The sequence below is a fragment of the Ictalurus furcatus genome, chromosome 24 (assembly GCF_023375685.1).
Source record: "Ictalurus furcatus strain D&B chromosome 24, Billie_1.0, whole genome shotgun sequence".
Classification (NCBI taxonomy): Eukaryota; Metazoa; Chordata; class Actinopteri; order Siluriformes; family Ictaluridae; genus Ictalurus; species Ictalurus furcatus.
The window spans coordinates 17,054,247-17,079,964 of NC_071278.1; the positions used below are offsets into that span (position 1 = coordinate 17,054,247).

The window sequence follows — 25,718 nt, forward strand, 5'->3', positions numbered from 1 at the left end:
CTGTGCCGTATTACATCGCTTCTTTTTTCAGAGCAGGGAAAGTACAATCGATTCTTCCCTCCTCTCTGTGCCACAGTATTGCTATGGAAGCTCTGCTAGGGCATTTTGGCTTAATCCACAGAACTCTGCTGTCATGCTGCACTTTCAGACATTTATATTTTAATACTATAATACATCTCTTTAGGCTTGGAACAGTTTCCATTTAAAATTCTTTAAAGGTGAGGGTTTTTTTTATTGGGGTTTTTTTTTTTGCGCAAAAAGGAGGACACTATGTAATATCTCACATTCCAGAAGCTGTCAATAAAATACCTGCTCAGAGTTAAAGCTCTGGTCTCCATGGCGTCCCAAGGTTAGTAAGACAAGGAGGCCTCTGTACTTCCCTGTCAGTCATGTTGCCAGTTATTTAAAAAAGTCTCCTCCTCTTGCACTAGCATTCAGGAATTCTATCTTAGGCCTTTGTGATACTGATTTAATTACTGACTGACTGACTGACTGACTGACTGACTGACTTGCATACTTATTTAATTACTGACTGACTGACTGACTGACTGACTTGCATACTGATTTAATTACTGACTGACTGACTGACTGACTGACTTGCATACTGATTTAATTACTGACTGACTGACTGACTTGCATACTGATTTAATTGCTGACTGACTGACTGACTGACTTGCATACTGATTTAATTACTGACTGACTTGCATACTGATTTAATTACTGACTGACCGACTGACTTGCATACTGATTTAATTACTGACTGACTTGCATACTGATTTAATTACTGACTGACCGACTGACTTGCATACTGATTTAATTACTGACTGACTTGCATACTGATTTAATTACTGACTGACTGACTGACAGACTTACATACTGATTTAATTACTGACTGACTGACTGACTGACTGACTTGCATACTGATTTAATTACTGACTGACTTGCATACTGATTTAATTACTGACTGACTTGCATACTGATTTAATTACTGACTGACTTGCATACTGATTTAATTACTGACTGACTGACTGACTGACTGACTTGCATACTGATTTAATTACTGACTGACTTGCATACTGATTTAATTACTGACTGACTTGCATACTGATTTAATTACTGACTGACTTGCATACTGATTTAATTACTGACTGACTTGCATACTGATTTAATTACTGACTGACTTGCATACTGATTTAATTACTGACTGACTGACTTGCATACTGATTTAATTACTGACTGACTTGCATACTGATTTAATTACTGACTGACTTGCATACTGATTTAATTACTGACTGACTTGCATACTGATTTAATTACTGACTGACTGACTGACTGACTTGCATACTGATTTAATTACTGACTGACTTGCATACTGATTTAATTACTGACTGACTTGCATACTGATTTAATTACTGACTGACTGACTGACTTGCATACTGATTTAATTACTGACTGACTGACTTGCATACTGATTTAATTACTGACTGACTTGCATACTGATTTAATTACTGACTGACTGACTGACTGACTTGCAAACTGATTTAATTACTGACTGACTGACTGACTGACTTGCATACTGATTTAATTACTGACTGACTGACTGACTGACTTGCATACTGATTTAATTACTGACTGACTTGCATACTGATTTAATTACTGACTGACTGACTGACTGACTTGCATACTGATTTAATTACTGACTGACTGACTTGCATACTGATTTAATTACTGACTGACTTGCATACTGATTTAATTACTGACTGACTGACTGACTTGCATACTGATTTAATTACTGACTGACTGACTTGCATACTGATTTAATTACTGACTGACTTGCATACTGATTTAATTACTGACTGATTGACTGACTGACTTGCATACTGATTTAATTACTGACTGACTGACTTGCATACTGATTTAATTACTGACTGACTTGCATACTGATTTAATTACTGACTGACTGACAGACTTGCATACTGATTTAATTACTGACTGACTGACTTGCATACTGATTTAATTACTGACTGACTTGCATACTGATTTAATTACTGACTGACTGACTGACTTGCATACTGATTTAATTACTGACTGACTGACTGACTTGCATACTGATTTAATTACTGACTGACTGACTTGCATACTGATTTAATTACTGACTGACTTGCATACTGATTTAATTACTGACTGATTGACTGACTGACTCGCATACTGATTTAATTACTAACTGACTGACTTGGCGACCTACATACTGACTTACCAACTGACTGACTTTTGGACTTCCTGACTTATATACTTACTACAGACATACTGATTTACTTACTTACGTATTTACTTTGTGTGTGTGTGTGTGTTGTAGCGTAAGGAATAACACGTATAAGTAAGCTAATCTCGTACTGGATTGCAAAACCCAAAATTGTATTTATTTTTCTTACTTTATTGTTTTAAGGTTTTATGGTTGGTGGAAAAAGGCTTTTAGATGTTGATAATTGTGAATGAGCCCTTCTGCATTTTGATTACATTTTGTTTGCTGGATGTTTTCAGTGTTTCTAAATGTGCTTCATTTGCATTCACTCATCAAACAAATCCTGATTTGTACTAAATTGTTTTGTTATCATGGCTGGCAATTGCTTTGCGCTTCAGTTTCACACAGCATCAGCAACTTCCCAGCCTACAGCTGTAAGCGATGGCTTTGGAGTTTTACACAGTGAGGGGCAGCCAGATGGCTCCAGTGCGGACTTGCTCAAACGCTATTACCTCATGTTGTAAAGTAACTTATTTAGGGTAAAACTTTATTGTCCTTGCTTGGATATACTATAATCCGTGTTGAAAACTTAGTGATGTTTTCCTCTAATCTAAAAATTTTTTTTTAAAAAACCTAACATTTACAATAAGAAGTAGCTCATTGGATGTTTTTTTTTTTTTTTTTTTACCAAATGCCTCACTTTCTCCCTTTTCCCTGTTGGTACCCTTGTGAGTGTTCATTTTAAATTAAAGTATCATTGAACCGTTCCCACAGAGACACTACTGTTTTGTTAGCACTCTGTTAGCAAATTTAAATATCATGATGTTCAGTACATATTCAGTGAATTGTGAAAATGCCTTTAATATTGCAGTACGGTATTTTGGCCTTATACCATAGTGCTGTTGAACTGTTGATTCTGATTGGTCAGAGGATATTGATTAATTTTCTATAACAGCAGCTCTGACAGTAGTGCAGGCTACAAGAAGAATCACAGGTTTAAATGAATGCACTCGTTCGAATATGGCTTTGTTTTTATAATAACATTTTACACAGGGACTTGTATAAGTTTAAACAATGTGTGTAATTGTTGATATGGTGAAGTTTTCTGTAAGGAGACATTTATTTAGTACTTTATCAGTGCTTTGTAGAAGTCAGAGGTAATGTTGTAACTAAGTTTTCCATCATGGGAAAGTCTTTAGGAGAAAGAGCTTTGTGGTTTGACAATTTTTTTTCTTCTCATTTTGTTTATTAACTTAGAGAGAAGAGAAGAGAAGCTGATGAGCTTGTGTTGCGCGTGTTGTTTTATTCCTTACATACTGCCTAATTCTCATGAAATCACTGATCTCAACTATTGAACCTTGTTTTAGAAATCTTGTGCAAAATTGTATTCATTTCTCACCGCTGAAGAAATACTCTATGATCCCGGATCTCACTGTGAACAAATACCATGCGCTGTTTTAAACCTTGAAGGTGGGTTTCAGGTTCAAATCTGACACTCTTTAGAGTGTTATCTCAAGGTCATGCAGGCAGTGCTCTATATTAATCCAGCACATACTCCTGTGACCCGTGTGCCTCCAGCACACTTAACGTACAGTCACACATTTGTTTACAAAACATCCTCTGAGTCGTCTCTCCCGCTCATGATGAACTTGTGTTAACACATCCGGTGTCATGCATGTAAATGCATATCCATCGCAACCGTGCGACAGCTTCCAGATCCAGCCGTGAGAATGATTTCAATGCGTTCTTCTTTTGTCAAAGGACAAATCTGAAAATAAAACATCAGAACACAACATATATTAAGTATGAAAAATTTTGCTAAAAAGTCTTCATTTCCCCTATGTATGGAGACTTTTGGGACATCCTGTAGTTGTACGCAAACATAGCATTTCAAAGCCATTCATAACTGAGGAAAAAAAAAAGCTGTTCTCTGATTGGCCACCATTTCCTAAAACCATTTGTTTAATGCATAACTGTACTCAAAATAATAGCGTCAGGATAATGGGAGGATTATGGTTTTGACTTGCCCTTGAAAGGTTCTAGCTGATTTATAGGATGGATCTGGCTGTGTTTTCTGTCCAGTCTGCTTGCAGATCCTGATGTCGGCGACATGCTGTTTTGTTTTTTTTTTTCTTTTCATTAAAAGGCTGAGGGTGACTGGAATGTTTTGCCCATGTTTGGACAAGATGCATCGATCACTATAAAGAGCAGTCTGGTTTCAGTTACGACTTAGGCACAAGCACGAGTTTGCCTCTCTCTGGATGAAACCATAGCACCAAGGTCACATCAGCCAGCGAAGCCCAGCTTGCGGCGAGTGAGTGAGTGAGAGTATTTCAGGACCCGGGCCTATTAATAGATTGATCTACTGGATTGATTTTTAGTGTGTGCTCGTTTGTGGTGTAGAGGGTAGAGGTCGGGGTGTTCAGGAAGTGTGTAGAAAACCAAGTGCTCGGTCTAGAGAGAACCTGACCCCTCCCATTATTAAATACCGCCGGAAAGCTCATCCATGAAACCATTCGTATTCGGTCACGTCCGTGGTTTTCATGCAAACCTTTCCTGACAGTTTGCTGAGCCGCTGAGAGTTGTCATCACGTTGGAAGTGGTCTGAAATTCCAACAGTAAGCTAAATACAGCCGGTCTCGCTTCACTTCTCTCTCTCTCTCCACGCTCACAGCCGCTCTCTGAGCTCAAGCAGCTGCTGTTGATTGATTGCATGAGCCTCATTAGAGCTGTCAGGTTTTCACTGGTATATACGTGCATGCTTGGGAGCGTATATAAATTCCTCCTGACATATATTAACGGCAGTGGAATTAATTCCAGGCTTATGCATGTTTAGTAGCACCGAGTTAAATGATGTTATTCTGGTAATAACGAAAAACGAACTCATGAGTATCAACGCCACGTGTCTGATTGGGTGAGTTTGTGTTCTGAGTGAAAGTTGTCCTCTCAGGATTGTCCTTGAGAGCTGTTTTTCTGGATCATTTCTTCCATCACTACCCCACCGCAGAGGGTTCTGTTACGATTCTCCATCTTGCCTGCGCACCCGAGATCCCTCCAACCCTCTGTTACCTGACCTCAAGCCTTTTTTTCTTTCTTTCTTTCTTTCTTTTTCCGTCATTTACTCGTCCAGCAGAGGCTTTTATCCAAAGTGACGTGCACTTAAGTGGAACAGATGAAGGTCTTGTTCAAGGACCCAGCAGTGGCAGCTTGGAAGTGCCGGAAGCTTGAGTAGGAAGGAGGAATGTGCAGATAAATTGTTCATAAGATGCACCACAACATTTTCACAGACACTTCAGAAATATCAGTACTCTACGTTCCATTTAGGATGCTTCTACTTCGAAAGGCAGCATTTTCACTCAGAATTGTGTTCTCACAGGATAAACACTTCCCATCCCTAAGTCATCATATAACAGCTGTCGTCTAAGGACCTGTATCCCGTAGTGCCGTCGAATTCTCAAGTCGGATGGGTGAGAAGGTGTTGATTTAATTTTCCGTAACAGCAGTTTTGAAGTAGATCCGGTTTCCACAAGTTCATATTAATGTTCATATTAATTTCAATCGTTTCTATAGCAACAACTAATTCACAGTAACTTGTATGACAGACACAGAATATATGACTAATAATAAATGGAAGCAAAATGTGTTGTTTAACAAAGAAAAACACACATGATATCTCAGAAAATCTTCAGGACAGAGAGCTTTGTGCTTTCAGTTTGTTGTTGTTGTTGTTGTTGTTGTTGTTTGACTAAAAGCCCACCCCATTGTGTTTTATTCCTAACTTATTTTAGCCACATTTGACGGCACCACCAGTGGAAAAGATGAAAACGATACTATTATGTTGTTAATTTTGTTTTACAAGTTGATTTTCTCTGTTGTTGTTGTGTGTTTTTTTTTTATTTTTTTTTTTAAAGGAGCGGTTTGTAATAATTTAGGTGCCCTCTATCAGCTTCTTTCAAGATGAATCACAACTGCAGTGAAATCAAACAAGCCTTCTGCTTCCTCCGAACCACAGCCTCTGTTAAAACCATGCATGCCTTTTGGGTTTTCTTTTAAGGAAAATGAGTAAGACCTAAGTAGTATTCATTTCTGGGCCAGAAAATGTAATGTCTCAAAAGGGTGGGGTCGGGGGGGGGGGGGGGGGGGCTGCATTACGTTGCATGGCAATATTGCAAATCAGTTTTCAAATTTTAATATATAATTATAGTAGGTCGAGAATGAAGGTAGGATTTCACATACTGCCGCTTTAATCATGTTTATGTTCCAACATTTTCATATGCTCCCATATTGTATTTTCCAAAGCTCTTTATTGGTTAAGACAAATAAACATGCAAGCATATTTTTAAGTAGAATATTGTTATAAACTTGAAATTTTTTTTTCTTTTTTTCTTTTTGTCTTCCTGGTGGCCGGAGATGTTTATGAGCTAATACATGATGTGTTTATAGTTGTTTTATAGCCTGATTGTTATTGTGATTGGGAAGGTACTTTGAAAGCGTTTCTGTCTCTGGTGTATATTATAGTTAGAAGCTGGGGTTTGAAGAGCAGTTTATAGCTACATATGGATTCGAGCTCATCTTTTTATGACTAGTTTCCACCGGTAATGTGTTATTATTGGCTAATCAGTGCTGACATGATTGTCTTTCATAGCTCTTGATGATTTATTCTTGCCTACAAACCATGAATAGTACCATTTATCTTAGAATAATGTATTATATATATTTATTCATCTCATGTTCAATTTTTATTCATTTATTAATTGTTATTTTTAACAGTAACTTGTTCGTTATTTGTGTTATTTATAATTGTCCAGTTACACATTTAACCAAGGGACAGTTTATTTCTTTTTGAGTTATTTATTTAATACGTTAACACACTAAATCAGTAAACCGAGGTCATATTAAGTAGAATGAGTGGATAATTTCCCAGCAGTTCATATAATGGAGGTAGAAAAGAGTTGAGTGCAAAAGTATGCACACCATTTTGGCACCAAGTGAAGACCAAGATGTTTAGAGTATTCCTTTAACATTACCATCAAATAGCAGAATGGACACACAGTGTATGCTGGTATGATATTAACAGTGGAAAGTATTGAAACAATGTCAGGTCAAAGGTTTATATCTCCAGTACCGAAAGGGATGTGAGTTCTAAAACATTCTGTAATAACTCGTAGGCCCACCATTTTATCTTAACAACCACCTCGACTTTTTTTTTTTTTTTCCCTTTCTTTTTTTAATATCATTCTCTGAGTAGCTTTTGGATCGTCTCACCAAGACATTTTGCTTTTGGCTCTTTTCAAACCATTTTTTTTTTATTTATAAAAAAAAATAAATTATTTTGCTTTGTGTAATTACTTTATATCTGTAGCTACATTGTAAAAAAAATATATATATACATTTTTTTCATTCAGAAATCCATGAGCCTTGCAACCTTTTCCACATAATCATAGCTTGACTATTTTTATTATGGTGATCCCAAAGTTTTCTCATGCTTGAACAGTGTTTTACATTGTGTAACGGACGGATTAGATTTATAAGAAATGAGGTTGTAATATTAACCAATGGACCCTCAGTGAGTGGAATTGTCTCCGCCTTGGTCGGGGTGATTGGCTGGAGGTAGGTGTGTGTGTGTGTGTGTGTGTGTGTGTGCGCTACAGTGCTTTATTATAATGGTACGAGCAGCATGTCAGAAACAACACAGACAACCTGTATCACTCTTCAGCTCCACCACCTGTTCCTATCAGCAAACATGGCTAACTTTGTGTCGGTGAGTTTGAACTTTTGTGAAACAAAGCTTTGCTCTACCAGTGATGGAAACTACTATTGGATTCGTAAATGGATATTTGTTCATGCTGCGCAAAACAGGTTTCATGTCTCTGTAGAAGTGTGTGGGTGAGTAAGTGACAGGCTGTTATGTCCAGGCTTTGGTGTATGTTTGGTTTATGCGTATTCATTTTGACAACGGAATATATAATTTGCTATTGACCTTTGCAGTACTGATATTAAAGAAGTGACACAATTTATTGTGTTCTTTAATCATCCTGATATATATATATATATAAATTATCATTAGTCAAATTAATGCCGTCTTTAATGGTGACATGTTAAGAGTTTAATGTATTTCAAGGCATACATTCATCGCACTGTATAGCAATAGATTCTCCGTAAGTCTTTTAAATCCATGTATTCCAGCCCCAAAAGAGTTTAAGCATAGAGCTGTTAAAGGAGCTGATCGTTATTTAAATTTTAAGGTTTTTTCCCCCCAGTAGACCAGGAATTTTTTTTTTTTTGAGGGCTGATGGTTAGGATGAGCTGAGTAAGTCATACTAATCATTTATGTCATGCTTATCCAACAGGACCGTATGTCTGTATGTCAGTACATCCTCATACTGTGTAAATCTAACCTTTTTGAACATTCACTAGTTTCACATCCTACAGCCCATCGAAACCTCCAATCGAAACTTCATGTATTTCACTTAACTTTTTATACAGTATATACACTTCCTGAGATGTTGTGGGTACCACTCTGTCTATTTCTAATGATAAACTTTAGAAGGAGCTGATTTGACCTTAAATTTGGTACTGAATGTTTAAAATTGTAAAATGGTGTACTCTTTTTACAAGATTTTTTTTCCCCCCTCCTTTTCTGTTTATGGGTATAAACATTTAAAAGTATAATATGGAATACTTTCTGATGCATATGCAGGTTTTTTTGTTTTTTTTTCTTTCATCCAACAAAATTTCACAGGCATCACATCCGACAGCACAAATACCTTTATTTCCCGGCAGGTCATCTCAAACACAGTACACGGTTGTTTACACAGGAGGCGTTTATGACGCACGTGTTGTACCCAACTGTAATGACTCACATTAATAATCAGCAATTCCAGCACAGCCATCACTCCACAGATATGATTCAATAGTGCTGATCCTCACAACCAGCACCACATTCACTCCCACCCCTTCCTCCACTCCAACCATACATCCACTGAAATGTCATTTTTGGCATTTGACAGCAAAGAATGATGAACAGTTCCGCCTGCTATGTACGTGAATTTCATTGCGCACTTTCATTTTGACGACTTGTAAGGACTAATGAATTGTTGCTTCTTCGCTGATGCCGAGTCACTTTTTTTTGTCTCCTAGATGGCGACCTGCCTCACGTGTAATAATACGTCCAGGCAAATCGGGATGAACAGGGATTTTCTGGGGACTTTACCAAAGAACACCCCAGTGAGCATGTCAAAATGTAGGACTCCTCAGTCTGCTAGCAAAGTGACACCCAAGCCCAACCTCCATGAAAAAACACCAAGCAGAACACCAGAGTAAGTTACTTCACGTGCTGTTGTATTTGAAATGAAAAAGGTATCTCCTCTGACGATGGCCAGGAGCCAAGGGAGCAAAATTGGCCGTGCCCTCTGGGTGGGAGGGGCTTATGCTCTCTCTCTTCCCTGTCAATCACAGTGAGACAAGCCAATCATGGGCATCTGTGAGCCCGTGTAGCCGGAAGAGTGTGTTAGGCATACGCATGTGTTACACTGCCTTGTGACTCAGCATGAGCAATAAGTGAAAGCTGAGTTTGGCTTCAAGTGTCTCGGAGGAAGCAAGTGTTAAACTTCACCCTCTCCAGTTGGTAGCTGTCATACAGTATGATGAGGAGGGCGGGTGGGTGGGTGGGTGGGTGAGAGTTGGCAGGTGACCAAATTGGGAAAATCGAAGCAAAAAAAGGATCTTCTTAAAAGCTCATCTTGGCTTCATTAACATCATCTCCTCATCTTTTAACTTGTGATCCTTATCATTATATCAATATGTAGATAATAAATGATTTATGATTTTATATATATATATATATTAGTGGAGGGCACTGTATAAATAATTTTGTATAAATCTGCTCCATGGGAGCAGAGTATTTTTGTGAATTTTTTTTAACAAAAGGTTAAACAACAAAGACAGTTTTTCACAGCGTTCTTTGCTCATATTTACCAAGGGTGCTAATATTAGTGGCGGGTACTTTGCATCCACTATATATTCTGTAGTGGATACAAATAAACGGATAATGGATAAAAATGTATGTGAAAATGTACATATATCTGTATTAAAAATTTGTCTGCAAAAAATGTTTTATGTAAAATGAAAAATGGATACAGTTTATGCTCAAAAAATCCCAAATGTTCAGGGGGAAAAAAATGAATAAACAGAAAGGTATAAAAGTCCAAAAGCTCAGAGGATATGAAAGAAGTCAGAAATAACTTTAGATAAGTTATTAGGCTTAGATGGTATTAGAGAATATTCAATTAACATTCAGAAATGTAAAATTCAGAAGATGCAAACATTTGAACTGATATTAATAGCATAATTTAAAAAAAAAAAAATCTAATTAATATCTTGATGTAGACTATTTGACTGTTTTGGTTAATAGTGGAAAAGAAGGAACATGCAGGAAAATGAAAGTACTACCTTCATGGTATAAATAATTTTTAGGGTGCGCAAACTTATGCACTCAACTGTAGGTGCGTTCTCCGTTATGCCAGTCTCACTCTGACTTTCTGAAACAACACGATGCATATTAACACAAGATAATATGGCCTTGGAGAAACTGAGCGACCTCTAAATTTGCTTAGTAGAGTGTCTAACCGTGTACCATAACCGATTATTTAAATCTCCTCCATAGGGCAAGACCATCTGAATGCACCAGCTCCTTGACGTCAGGCAGCGGGAAGAAAGCTGTTTTCTCACGTCTTAAGAAGATTCTGATGCTTGAGGAGAGCCAGAAGAGAAAGAAAGGGGGTCTGAAAGACTTCCTCACCTCTCTTTAAGAAGCTCGTGGACTACAGAAAACCAGAAACCCCAACGGTCTAGCCTCGTTTAGTTTAGAGCAACAGGTTTAAGGGGGAATGGAGCAGAAGATGGTTGGTTGTGCTCACTTTAGTGTATACTACAGTGACACCTGGTGGATGACTCTCTAAAGTCTGGTTTACAGACATGAGGCCCTTTCACCTTCCGTGTCTTCCATCCCCGTTCCAGTCAGGACGAGGACTAGAAGAGAGCTGGCTGCCTTTGCGAATGTTTTTCAGTACAGCTGATAGGCTGTAAATGCTACAGCTACATTAAATAAACGTTATTCATTCCTGTCATTGTCGTGTTCGCTGACGTGTTTCATTGTCCTCAGTTTTTCCATCTTGTCTAGTGCTCCTTCAGAGACGCTCACATGGTTCACAACTTACTCTCTGTATTCGCTGTTCATGTTCGTTTAATTCAGCAGGAACAGAATTTTGAAAATGTTGACTCTCTCAGGGTCTCGGTTTATTGAATTGCTAAACACTGGGAAAGAGACAGCATTGCTTATGCCATGTTTTTGAAGTGAGATAAATTATAGATATGCTGTGTAAATATAGATGTATTTTGGAGTTTGTACACAATCTTTTTAACTAGGCCACTGCAATTTTTAAAAATTTTTTATCTTGTATTCTTTTGTAACAGGACTGTTACAGTTGTGATTAGTATTTAACAGTTGTGATTAGTAGTTAAGGGCTATTAGTGGTTTATTAAGGGTTTACATTTGATGGACTGTTTTTGCCCTAAAACTGTATTGCAAGGACCAAAGATGTCTGTTGCTGTAGCCACATTAAGATGAGTGTCAAATGAATGCAACTTGTATGCACACTTCACTTATTTTCAATAAATCAGTTGTGAAAAAGACGAATTGCATGTTTTGTGACTTGACCGTACCCTGCGCCGACAGTCAGAACTCTGAAGAGTCTCCCTCAGAAAGGGTCGACAATAACAACCATTTGGAACACATTTGAATGTAATTTTATAAAGACTAAGCTTCTGATTTATTGCCATACGTGCAGTTGTGCTCATGAGTTTACATACCCCTTGCAGAATCTGCAAAATGTTAATAATGAAAAAGAAATAGGAGGGATCATAAAAATTGCATATTGGTGTTTCCTTTTTATTTATTCCCGCCCTGAATAAGCTATTTCACATAAATGTTTCCATAGAGTCCACAAGACACAATAATAACTGAATTTACACAAATGAACCGGTTCAAAAGTTTACATACCCTTGATTCTTAATACAGTGTGTTGTTACCTGGATGATCAACGACTGTGTTTATGTTTTGTGATGGTTGTTCATGAGTCCCTTGTTTGTCCTGAACAGTTAAACTTCCCCATGTTCTTCAGAAAAATCTTCCAGGTCCTGCACATTCTTTACTTTTCCAGCATCTTCTGCATATTTAACCCCTTTCCAACAACGACTATATGATATCAAGATATATCTTTTTACACTGAGGACAATTGAAGGACTGAGGAGGAGAGTCCACCAGCGTCGACCTCGAAATTTGAAGGATCTGGAGAGATTCTGTATGGAGGAACGGTCTGAGATCCCTTGCCATGTATTCTCCAACCTCATCAGGTATTATAGGAGAAGACTCAGAGCTGTTATCTTAGCAAAGGGAGGTAGCACAAAGTATTGACTAAAAGGGTGCCAATAATTGCTGCACACCTATATTTAACAAAGATATATATATATATATATATATATATATATATATATATAGATAGATAGATAGATAGATAGATAGATAGATCTGTGTTTTGTTTGCAATTGTTTGAGATCCATGAGAGCAGAGTATTTTTGTGAACAACAAAGACCATTTTTAACAGCTTTCTTTGCTCATATTTTCCAAGGGTGCCAATATTAGTGGAGGGCACTTTATTATATATATATAAACAAAGATGTTTAATTGCTAATAAGGTGAAGCTTTCTGAAATGGGATTTTATGTCATATTAATAAAAGAGGCAAGGGGGGGGACTCTTATTTTGCCACGTGGGTCACCCGGAAGTCGATGAGGAGTTGTTCCATTAGATTTGCTATGCTTTACATAAACCCCTGTGAATCTTATATGAAGTATTTTGCAAAGAAAAAAAAATCTGTCATGTTTTAAAATTGTAGTATTATTACACAGTGCATAGCTGTGCGCTAAAGTAAGCGCCATGTCTGAAAGAAAGCGACGGAGAGAAGAGCGGGGGGAAAGACGAGAGGAAAAGCGACTGAAAGACTCGCTCTCAGTCAGACAAGAGGAGGAGAAATACAACACACACACTGTAAAACTCAGCCAAGAGGTCCAGAAACTCAAACATGTGGAGACTTTGTAAGTCCGGTGCATTTACTAGACTTTCACATTTAAAAGGGTTTTAACATTCCTCTGCGAAATGGGCAAGTTTCAAGGGTCCGAGCCTGCATACTGTTCTACTCAGTACTATCAGTTTAAAAGTAGCAAGTTAGTATGCGGGGTTAAACAGCCATAATGTTTATTACCTGAAATACATCCAGATCAGACTTTAGCCAAGTCAAGTAAAAGTCTCTCTCTCTCTCTCTTTCCAGCTATGAGAAACCTCCCCCTGGACTTATAAAGGTTTGCACAAATTAGAATTCACAATATAAGTAAATAAATAGTACTGTGCAAAACTTTTAGGCACATGTAAAGAAATGCTGTAGACCAAAGAAGATGCCTTCCAAAATAATGAAATTTGATGTTTCGACATTAAATAAATACTATAAAGAGCAGTAAACAGTAATAAATGAAGCAAAGTCAATATGTGGTGTGACGACTCGGGTACAATTAGTGCAGTTTTATAAGGAAATGAGCTGCATGGGCCAGCAGTGAGGCCAGCAGGGGGCGCTCACCCTGTGGTGTGTGTGTGTGGGGGGGGCTTAATGCCCCAGTATAGTGATGGGGACACTATTGTAAAAACAGCACTGTCTTTCATATGAGACGTTAAACCGAGATCCTGACTCTTAAAAATCCCAGGAGACTTATCGTAAAAGAGTAGAGGTATAACCCCGGTGTCGGGGTGAAATTCCCCAATTGGCCCTTCTCCGTCACGGCCCCAAATAATCCCCATCCCTGAATTGGCTACATCACTCTCTCCTCTCCAGTAATAGCTGGTGTGTGCCGGGCGTTCTGGTACACCATCGCTGCCGTCGCATCATCCAGGTGGATGCTACACACTAGTGGTGGTTGAGGAGACCCTCCCCCCGCCTTTCCCCATACAATGTAAAGCGCTTCGAGTGTCTTGAAAAGCACTATATAAATCTAACTGTAACATCTTGCAGAACCAGACCATTCTTATTTGGTCTCTATCGTAATGTGCTGCTTTCTTTATAGACATACAAACATTTTTCTGTAACATTTCATGTTAAGTTTGGAAAGCGAACATGTTTCTGTTCTGACTCGATAGTGTAGAAATCATACAATTAAAAAAAAAAAAAAAGTGCCTGAGGCTTTTGCACAGTACTGTATATTAAGACCCAATGATGTTGCTCGTCATAAGCGTATAACTGCTTAGAGTAAAATATGATTTTGTAAATGATTTTCCATGTCATTTAAACATCATTTTAACATCTCCTGCTCAGGAGGAAGAAGTGAAACCAGAGGACTGTATTCCTGATGCCCCCGGGAATGAGCACGCCAGGGAGTTCCTGGCTCACGCACCCACTAAAGGCCTATGGATGCCTCTGGGCAAGGAGGTGAAAGTAATGCAGTGTGAGTGATCTCTCTTCCCGTGTGCAATAAGATGTCCTGATCCCTATTGCCTATGAACAGGGAAGTCCCTTCTAGATATTCTGTCCCCACACATTTGAACACTAACCTGTTTGCAGAGCATTACGGGCATGTTGTTCAATAACACCCTGGAAGGAGAGAGTTCAATGGGTGTGCAGATGCAAAATAAAGCAGAGCTCAATGTTCCAGTTGACGCATCACTGTGCTGAGACGTGTGGAAGAAATGAAACGACGCATGAGGAAAAATGGCAGCTGTTCATTTGTAAAGGATATAGATGTCAATACATGATATGTTTCACGATAAATAGATTTGCTCCAAAAGGCCAGCAAAACAGTGGTGTGACATATATCTAAAAAATAAAACCACTGTTTTTATTTATACAAATCTTCAACGCTCAAACGGAGAGAAAATGAGCTGCAAGCGTTGTAAACATTTCTTGCAATTGTAAACATTTTAACATCAAATCAGCTGCTTCCAGTCAACTTGTAATTATATTTAAAAAAATCGAATAAAAAGTATGTTATTCTGACATAATCGTCAGGATATTACATTATATTATATCTGTCGTCATCAACAAATCTAACTGAGATGCATACTAATTACTGCTTTTTCTTTCTGGCGCTTTACTGTCTCCTTCAGGCCAGCTGGGGTCACTTTTGTCCTGCAGCTATGATCAGGCTTTCTCATTCATTCCACATTAAGGATATCATAGTCGTCTGAACTCCTGTCTTAATTAGAATGGTCTCATTAAGAACGTTTTTTTTTTTTCATTGTGAATGAATAGCAGCTTTGCCGTTCACAAGTAACTGACACGAGAGTGAAATTGAGTAAGACCGGGCCATTCAGACCGCAGTGATTCATCCAAAATCCAACGAAGACGACTGTTAGAAGTGTCCTGTGTGCATTTTCAGGCTGGAGATGCAAGCGTTACGGCCACAGGACCGGGGACAAAGAATGTCCCTTCTTCATCAAAGGCAATCAGAAACTGGAGCAGTTCAGAGTGGTGAGTTCATCCCAAGCATGTCTTCTCGCTAGGTCTTACAATAACATCTCGTGCTAATCAGCAGCTAATGCACAAGGGTGTGTTGTGTAACTGTGGTCTGAGTTATTTTAACGTTGCCGTCGCAAGAAAACAAGGTCTCGGATGTGTCAGTGTTCCAGCTTGCTACGTCTTCAAACCTGGTTTGGCTTGTATTTAGGGCTGCAACTAACGATTATTTTGATAATATATTGACGTGTTGATTATTTCTTCGATTAGTCGGACTAAAAGGCCATCATTTATTTTCTGCGTTTTTTTCGAGAAAAAAAACCCCAACAACTTTATTTCACATTCTGCCCGAAGTTGTCCTTCAAGCATTGTGCAGATTGAAGGCTATGAAGAAGGTAGTACATGTATCTACGCGGGCTATGCTATACACTGTGCAAAGGATTTTTCAAAAATATGAACATCATTATATTTCGAAAACAGAAAAACCACTGATTGTACACAAGCTTTAAAGCAGAAGTTAAATCACTATATTAAAACGCTAAACAAAGAAAAAGCAGAAACTAAGTGTGAAGTGGTAAGAGGTTGAATGTTCTGCAGTAACACACACATTCACTCATCTCGACACAATAACATGTTCCTTTATTCTGCAAATGTATGACACTTCTTACATTTCTATACGATGACACGTTATAACCCCATTACAGTTACCGCTCTCATAAAATATAGCATCAAACAACATGTTTGATCAGAATGAATATTCCAGTCAGAGTCATTGCGCTTCCTTTCTATCGCCGCTGTTTGACGCGCACGCACGGACTCGCGCTCATCCAGTGAAGTTTAACGGAGACTCGCTCGCTGTCAGGACGGGTCTGTATGTAAAATGGTGTGAATTTCTAACATTTACAGATAAGGACATAACGGTCAAAATGTCATTTCTGCGCCGAAGAAAACACGTCTGGAACACATTAAACGGCACACGCGTCGGTCGCAGCGTCCGACACGACGAGCCACGTTAACACACTCACAAGTTTGTTTAAAGAGCTCAATATAAAACATTCTCTTGTTTTAGACGACCTGGATCATGCACTTTTCCCACAGCAGCTCACGCTGTTGTTTTTCCAGATGTGTTTTATTCATAGAAATGCGTTTCTCACAGTTGTGAAGTGATGTCATAGACGGGGTGGGGGGTATCCACAGTGACATCACAAACCCAACTAATCCATAATGAAATTCGTTGTTGATTATTTTAATTATCATTTATTATCAATTAGTTGTTGCAGCTCTTATATATATATATATATATATATATATATATATATATATATATATATATATATATATATATATATATATATATATAAAAATTCAACAGATTATTTTCATGACATAACATTTTATTTCCTCAACTGCGTACATATTAATCTGTAATTTGCTTGCAGGCGCACGAAGACCCGATGTACGACATCATAAGGGAAAACAAGCGCAATGAGAAGGAGACGAGGTACATTTTCCTGCACTGTCCACAAATTTGAGTACTCGAGCTATGGCACCGTGTCGTCGTCCATACCCACAGTTGTAATGTGACCTTCTCAGATGCATCATATAACAGACATTTTGTTATCCTGTTCGTATTTCATCCTGGAATAAAGTCCACGGGCAGGAAGTGCAATTAGATGCCAGTTAACATTAAAGAATTTCTCAGTTAAATACACCATTGCTCCGCAGTTATCTTAAAATACGCAGATTGCTCATCATAGAATGTGCAAAATGAGTAAAACCAGGCGTACGCTGTAGGATTTTGCCGTAATTTATGCATAATTTTGCCGTCCCCGGCAGTTTTGTGAATTGTGGTTAACTCCAGTACGAATCACAGTGTTAGAAAGGATAAATGGAGAGGGTACGTCTGGTCGATTTCTGGGCTTTGTCAGGGCCATTCTAACACAGGCTCTTCGTTTTGAACCACTCTAGTGTAGCTTTGTCAGCATGCCTCGCGTTGTTGTGCTGTTGGGAGGTGAAGTTCTGCTCCAGTCTCACGTCTTTTGCTGACTGGAACAGATTTTGTTCTAGGATCGCGCTACATTTAGCTCACCCAATCTTGCCCTCAACCCTGGCCAGTTTCCCAGTCCCTGCTGATAAAAAGCAGCTTGATGCTACCACCACCACGCTTCACTGTGGGATGGTGTTCTCACAGTGATGAGCAGTGCTGGGTTTCTGCCAAATGTTGAGCTTTGTGCCAAGGTCAAAAAGTTTGAAAAATTTACTTAAACCAGAGAATCCTGTTCCCCATTTTCGCCGAGTTTCCGAACATTATGTCACATGAAAATAAATGTGAAAAATAATTAAATAATGGCTTTCTTCTCAATACTTTTCCACAAAGCCCGGCTTTGTGGAGTGTCTGGGTCATGGTTGAAGAGCTTCTCTAACAAACTCTGGGGCCCTCCGGGAGCAGGTTTATTTATGTTGTGATCACATGGTCCTTTAATTCCAGCGGCAAACTAGGTTGTCGCTGAGAGAGAGAGAGAGAGAAGAAAAATCACAGCTGATTAAAGCAGCAGTGGCATTAAAGTCCTACATGTCCTTATTCCATTTCTTTTGAAGTTTTCGCACATAAAACTGTGCCGACGGCACACCGACGGCTTGTTTAGTAGTTTGCATGTGGTCACCGAGGTGACTAGCGGAATCGTCGACATTTAACTCTGAAAGGTCACGCAATGTAATTATGTTTGCGATGCGATTTTTAGCGCCGCATCGAGAGATTAAATCGTGCGGCGTAAAGTCCAGCTTCAGCGTGGCGGAAGACATTCGAATATAAAAAGGATCTCGTGAATAGAGTAGACTTCCGTGTCCCCAAGTGGGAAATTTGTCTTAGCCAGTCAACACCGTAACCATACATACACACGCAATCACACATGAAACCGTACATACAATCCAGACATGCACAAGAAAAACAGCAGGAGAGAGAAAATAAGAAGTATCTATCGGTGTTGTTCAGTCCTGATTTTCCTAAAAAGATAGTTTCACAGTATCACATGCCAACAATAAATGATACATAAGTCCCGTTTGCTCCCATTGCACAGTGCCATAAATCCTTAAAATCAACTCGAAAAACGACGCAAACGCTACTTGATTTCTTGCCCAGTCTGAATGAGGTTGGCACAGATAAATCTTTAAATTGATTTAGCCTACATTGAGCAAGTTTTATTTTCTCTTCGGTAACACCGGCAGAGTGTAAGAAGGATCACTTAAAAAGGTGCAGGTTTAGTGAGAAGTGGTCTATTAATTTAAATGGGAGTCTTTCATTATGCTTTAGACCTCAGTGTCTTACTGTGCCGAGATTAACGATGTACATAAAGTAGCAATGGGATAAAAAAATATACCACAATATTCCAAGACATTTTCACAATACATGAGCCTGTGGAAAACATATATATATATATTTGTAAGTTTTGAAGGACGTACGTATATCTACATAACATCTACAAAAATACATGTTTAACATCGAAATGAAGGAAAAAGATATAAACCCTTCCGTACAGAAATGTCCTGTTATCTATTAGTGGCACTGAAAAGCAATAGAGTCAGTCATTGTAACAAGAGAACTTGTGTTAATAGAAATTAATAATAATAATAATAATAATATATTCATCTTCTAGCTGCCAAAAACCTTTGCTTTGCGATGGCACTATATGCCCTGTATTTTTTTTTTTTTTCCAATGGCACCATAATGCATTTCCCAGCGTGTACTGCCCAAGAACATGACGAAGTTTAAAATATATATATATATATATATATATATATATATATATATATATATATATATATATATATATATATATATACGCCTATTCTTATCACTTATGTAATTGTTCGGCTCACTGTAATTACCATTATGTATGCAATAGTTCCTGTTACCAAGGGAGTAATTAAACAGTTGTTAAAAGAACACTGATAAATTGTGAATAGGAATATCAGGGCTGGTTGGAAAGGTTCTTTTGATGCTTCGCCTTGCGGTGTAGGATTGTCATTGTACGCATATCAAATCAGTCAATGGAGATTAGATTTAAAAAAAAAAAAAAAAGATTGAGGCTTGTCCTTATGTAAAGAACGTGACAGCATGTGTGTGTGTGTGTGTTTTTTTAAATAATCCTATTCACAGCGGTTATGTAACTGCATCGCTCACTGTAATTATCATGATGTATGTGATGACATTGTTTCGGTTACAAAGGGACTAATCACACTCTGCTGGGGGAGAAATTAAGCGTGCACCATGGAGTGCGTTTAGCGTCCAAACACTGCTACACAGAACTCTCTGAAGAATAAAGAAGAATTACTGTGCTGTCTTTCAGAAACATCTGCCGGTTGTAGTGACTCTATTTACGCAAAATCAAGGAGACGCCGTAATATATTTGCAGGAGCTTGCGATTTTTCAAAATGACTGCAGATTTGGGCCTAGATGCGTCATGTGACATCATCATAAACGCGCATTCAGCCACAGTCCCCTTCGATTCACGTGCGTCGAACATGAGTACGGCTAAAATTTCTTCTTTACCAACAAACATCACTGTGAAAGGCCATGCAAAACAATTCTGCGCAATTGCAATTTTGCCAGTTCAGGTATCTTTCTGCAAAAAATGAATAAGCACAAAAAACGACATTGCAAAGTTTGGAGAAAGCTGCAGAAAAATCGAGCATTTTTGGCCAGAACAATCACATAAAAAACAGCCGAATCCTGTATGGACTGATTAATGTATATAATATAATGTCATTCAGGATTTTTTGGTCTTTTATCCTCTATTCCGTCTTGAAAAGTTTCAGTTTGGCAGCACAGGGTCGACTCGGTTTATTGACGGTTTGCAGCCACATGTCAGAAAACAAAGCACGGATTATTAAAAGCCGGAGCTGAAAAACAGATTCGGCTTTGGGACTGATGCAACTGTCTGAGCAGCAGGAGAGAAAAAATCAATAGAGAAAAGAGACAGGGGGTCGCTGCTGTGCGGTTCCTAGGGATACAGGCGTCTAGGAGATGATGTAGAAATTCTCAGAAAAAGACTGATAAGTTGTGAATTGACCTTCAGGACTGGCTGGAAAAGTTCTTTTGGCCAGTGGTGTAGGCCGGCTCCTATATAAAAAGCAGATCGGTGCAGATTTAGTTCACAGAAATGAACTTTTTTATTTATATATATATATTGTTTTAGATATATCAAGCTTAAGTACTATCACATGTGTTTCTTAGTAGAAAATCTAAATCCTAGTGGCTTCTTCATTTCTAATGCACACGCTGATTATATCGATCCTGTATCATTTTCTCACCACAGGATCCAGCAGTTGAGGCAGCTCCTACAGGATACCACCACCGATTCAGACTCCAGCTCCTCCTCCTCCTCCTCCTCCTCCTCCTCTCGCCACGCTCGTAACAAGAAGAAAAAGGAAAAGAAGAAGAAAAAGAAGAAGAAGAAACAAAAGAAGAATAAGAAGCACAAGTCAAAGAGTAGTGATAGCTCAGACTGAGAGGGGAGACTGGTGTTATTGGTGGCTCTGGAGGGACATGACAGGGGCAGCTGTAGAGACCTTTGCTAAGCCACTGAGCTCTGCGTTTTCCCTCCTCTGCTCTTCCTCCCACCCTGCTGGCTCTGCTTAATAATACATGCAGGCATTTCATTTCCCCTGTGATCAGAAACGGTTTGCTTATGTGACGTCTCTATCAGCTCGGTCTCATATTAGACCGCTGTCATGTTTGTGCTGCAAGCTTCTGACGGTCCGTGCCTGAAGACGATGTAACGTCAGCTCTGATTGGGTGTAGTGTAAGAGGAATGTCGCTCGCCGCTGTATCGTATTTATTGCTTTTTCCTCTCTGAACGAGTGGAGTTTTGTTAGGAATTGATTCCTCGTGGATTCTGAAAAGCTTTGCAATAATACTGTATACAGTAATACTGAATATTTCCCCAAAATGTCGATGTATGTTTCTGTAAATACGTGACTGAAGTGAAAATGGTGTTATTAAATACATTTTCAGTGTTTTGTGTGTATTTGTGTACTTGTGTTCTAAGATACTGCCACTAAGCTCAGTGGTTGGAATTTTAATCATAATTACACCCTGTTATCCATCCATTTTCCATACCGCATAACCTAGATCCTACACAGGGTCGTGAGGGAGTCTGGAGCCTATCCCAGGGAGCTCGGGACACGAGGCGCGGCCAACCCATCACACGGCACACTCTCACACACACTATGAACAATTTGGAAATGCCAATCAGCCTACAACGCATGTCTTTGGTCTGGGGGAGGGGATCGGGGTGCCCGGGGGGAAGAGCATGCAGGCTCCTTGCACACACCCCGGAGGTGTGAGGCAAACGTGTTCACCACTATACCATTTTGCCTTTGTCATTTGGAAATTCATTTCACCCTGTACTCTACTGAAAACACATTATTAACACATTATTTAATGTTTTACTTTGTGAATATAATTTATTTTTGAAAATGTACTCTCATTTCAAATCTGATGACTGCAACACAATCCAAAAATCTACAATCCAAAATTTGGGATAGTTGACTGTTTGCCGCTGTGTAACATCACCTTTTCTTTTAATAACACTTATTAAGCGTTTGGACGCTGAGTGAAGACACCAATTGGTTTAGTTTAGCAAGCGGAATTTTCCCCCATTCATCCATTATGCATTTCTTCAGCCGCAACTGTACGGGGCCTTCGTTGTCTTATTTTGTGCTTCATAATTCACCACACTAGCACCATGCTAGCACCGGCACTCTCTGCTTACACAACCATGCGCTTGTAATCCAGGCAGAATGTGGTTTGGCGTTGTCCTGCTCTGGATGGCAGCGTATGTTGCCATGTGTACATATCTTTCCACATTAACGATGCCGTCACAGATGTGCAAGGTACTCATGCCATGGGCACTGACACACCCCCATACCACGACAGACGCTGGCTTCTGGACCTGACGCTGATAACAGCTTGGACGGTCCTTTTCCTCTTTGGCCCGGAGAACACGATGGCTGTTTTGTCCAAAAACCTATTTGAAATGTCGACTCGTCGGACCACGAAACATGACTCCACTGTGCTACCGTCCATCTCAGATTAGACCGAGTCCAGAGAAATCGGCCGTGCTTCTGGACAGTATTGATGTATGGCTTCTGCTTTGCATAGTAAAGCCTTAACTTGCATCTGTGGATGCAGCGGCGAATGGTGTTGACTGACAAAGGTTTATCAAAGTATTCCCGAACACGTCAGGATATCCATTACAGACTCATGACGGGTTTTTAAGACATCGACATCTGAGGGATCGGAGATCACACGCATTCAGAAGTGGTTTTCGGCCTCGCCCTTTACACACTGAGATTTTACCAGATTCCTTGAATCTTTTATTTATATTGTGCACAGTAGAAGGTGAAATGCACAAAATCCTATCGATTTGTCTTTGGGGAATGTTGTTCTCAAAGTGTTTATTCATTTATTTATAATCTGTCGGCAGATTGGTGAGCCTTGACCCATCCTTGCTTTTCCTTATACACTATGATTAGACGATTGCCTCACCTGTTTCACGTCACCTTCTTATTTCAACATAGTCCTAAATTGCCCCTGTCCCAGCTTTTTTGGAATGCATTGCATGCATCAATTTCAATATAATGTTTACCTTCAAAAAACTATGCAGTTGATTAGGTAAAACACCAAATACATTGTCTGTATAGGTTTTTGTTTGTTTTTTTAAAAAAAATACAAGTCAAAGTACATTTACAAATCACTCCTCTTTGTTTTTATTAGCATTTTCCATGCTGTCCCTCATACTGTTGTAGAAACAATCAGATATTACCATGGGTGCATTAATATAAACCTGCGAATTGCCTTGCAACTGACAGAGTTGCTGTTATAGGAAAGTAATCAACACATTCTGACCAATCAGAATCAAGAATTCAACAGCGACGTGGTGTAACAGCATTTAAAGGGCATGGATATTTGGCTGCCAGTAAATGTTTCAAATATACGGCTATTTAAAATGAATGCAAAACTCGTACACTTGCCAAAGTTGTTTTTGCATCAAATTTTTATGATATCCATGCGCTATCAGGCAGAAACTAAGGCACTTTAAGCTACATTGCTGTACAACTATACTGTTAACACAAAGCCCCCTGAAGAAAAAAACCCCTGAAAGGATGAATTATACAGATTTATTGTTTGTGGTGATAGCACATACACTACAGACGCTGTGCATAGGTTTTTGGTTGATAAATGGTACAGCAGTTAACTTCTTCAAAGGAAAAGATAGTGAGAAAGAAAACGTTGCATCGATAATCGTAAGACTACGAAAATCATTCATATTTTCAGACTATGTGTTTTGTACTGCATTTTACACAATACTCCACATGGCTTAATTAAGAACTATTTTAATATGCATGGGCTGGATAGCAGAAAAGAAAAGCCGGCAGTCACTAAATCTGATGAGATGGCTATTAACTGTAGCCTTGGGACAGATTTTATTTGCATTTAGAAGAATTTGTTGGCTTGGTGAAAACGCTGACCTCAAGCAAGAGTGTGTGTGTGTGTGTGTGTGTGTGTGTGTGTGCGTGCACCATGGGCCTCCCTTGCCACCCCTCTTTTCCATGGTAACTCTATCTGGCTATGTGGCCTAAGGCATTAGATAAAAAGCAGCATTAGGACTGTGTCAGTGTGTGTGTGCAGCTCTTTTATCTCAGTAGAGACATCGGTATCACAGATGAACCTTCATAATGTTCCTCCACCACAGCGAAACCACATTCTCCTCACTAAATCATTTGGATTTGAAAAGGATTTCAACTTTTTTTTTTTTTTTTTTTTTTTTAAGTCCCAGTAGCACAAGTAAAGCTGAATATATAAAGGAATCCACTGGCTAAACCATGTGTGTCGCCACCCATGTAAGCAAAAAAGTGTCTGAGCATGCAGAAAATCTGCGATTAGGCACTTCTGTTTAGAAAGTAACAGCACAAAGCTCAATTCAGGGCAAAATGTGTTTTACAGAAATACATAACTGGTGTAGAGAAGTAATTCAAACGTATATTATTTACATATATATTTATTATATATATATCCAATGCACCAAATGGCTGTACAGATCATTATCTATAATTCTAGGATGTTTACAGGATTACATTTTCTATAATAGGATTGAAAAATAGACTGTGATTATCTACTGACTGTGATCGGGCCATCTAGATGCAGAGAGATAAGTTTGGTTTAAATGTTTTGCTTGATGTCAAATATGTTAAATGAACAAGAGCAGTTCTGTAGTGAAATTCGTGCCAGTGCGATTAAAATATGAAATTTGCACATTAGAATTCATACGTACCCTGGGGACCCTGGCATTAAAATATAATAAGATAATTGGTGTTACATGTTGTTTTTTTTGTTTTTTTTTAATGTTGTTTGCTTTTCCATAGTGCTTGGATTGAGCATTGTTTAAATTTGTATTTGAAGATCCTGAACTTTAGTTTGATGAACTTGATGGAGTATTGTGAAAATGTGAATTGCATACAATGGGTTGTTTAAAGCTGAATTCGGTTTTAAAGCCTTACATACAAATGAAAAACACAGTATGTAATGAGTGACACATTGGCATGGTGGGTAGCTTTGCCACCTTAAAGCTGCAGCATTCCCAGTTTAACTCTGACCTTGGGTTAATTTCTGTATGGAGTTTTGTATGTTCTCCATGCATCCATGTGGGTTTCTTCCAGGTTCTCCAGTTTCCTCCCACCAAAAACATCAGTAGGTGAACTGCCTACACTAAGTGTATATATTCATGGTGCCCACTGATGTAATGTGTCCCATTCAGGGTATTATCATATATAGTATTATTGCCTCATGCCCAGCGTTCCTTTGATAGACCCCAGATCCACCATGACCACGAATGGGATAAAGCGGCTACAGAAGAAGAA

At 38.8% G+C, this 25,718-nt stretch overlaps 2 protein-coding genes across 2 annotated transcripts in view; both read left to right on the forward strand.

Moving 5' to 3' along the window:
- Window positions 1-11,935, forward strand: part of c24h18orf21 (chromosome 24 C18orf21 homolog) — a 21,406-nt gene extending 9,471 nt beyond the window's left edge. The window contains exons 4-5 of the mRNA XM_053613131.1: window positions 9,383-9,561; window positions 10,908-11,935. Of these exons, the coding sequence (XP_053469106.1) occupies window positions 9,383-9,561; window positions 10,908-11,052 (324 nt within the window). The 3' untranslated portion in view covers window positions 11,053-11,935. The remainder of the gene's footprint in view (window positions 1-9,382; window positions 9,562-10,907) is intronic.
- A 1,023-nt stretch (window positions 11,936-12,958) lies between these two features.
- Window positions 12,959-21,435, forward strand: rp9 (RP9 pre-mRNA splicing factor). The gene is made up of 6 exons (XM_053613389.1): window positions 12,959-13,395; window positions 13,629-13,659; window positions 14,661-14,790; window positions 15,721-15,812; window positions 17,237-17,298; window positions 21,113-21,435. The coding sequence occupies exons 1-6, from the start codon at window positions 13,238-13,240 to the stop codon at window positions 21,303-21,305; spliced, it is 666 nt and encodes a 221-aa protein (XP_053469364.1). The 5' UTR covers window positions 12,959-13,237; the 3' UTR covers window positions 21,306-21,435.
- Window positions 21,436-25,718: the final 4,283 nt, after the last annotated feature.

Coding starts and splice junctions, on each gene's coding strand:
- rp9 (XM_053613389.1), top strand. CDS start 13,238: ATGTCTGAAAGAAAGCGACGGAGAGAAGAGCGGGGGGAAAGACGAGAG. Junction 13,396..13,628: donor CTCAAACATGTGGAGACTTT/GTAAGTCCGGTG, acceptor CTCTCTTTCCAG/CTATGAGAAACCTCCCCCTG. Junction 15,813..17,236: donor AACTGGAGCAGTTCAGAGTG/GTGAGTTCATCC, acceptor ATTTGCTTGCAG/GCGCACGAAGACCCGATGTA.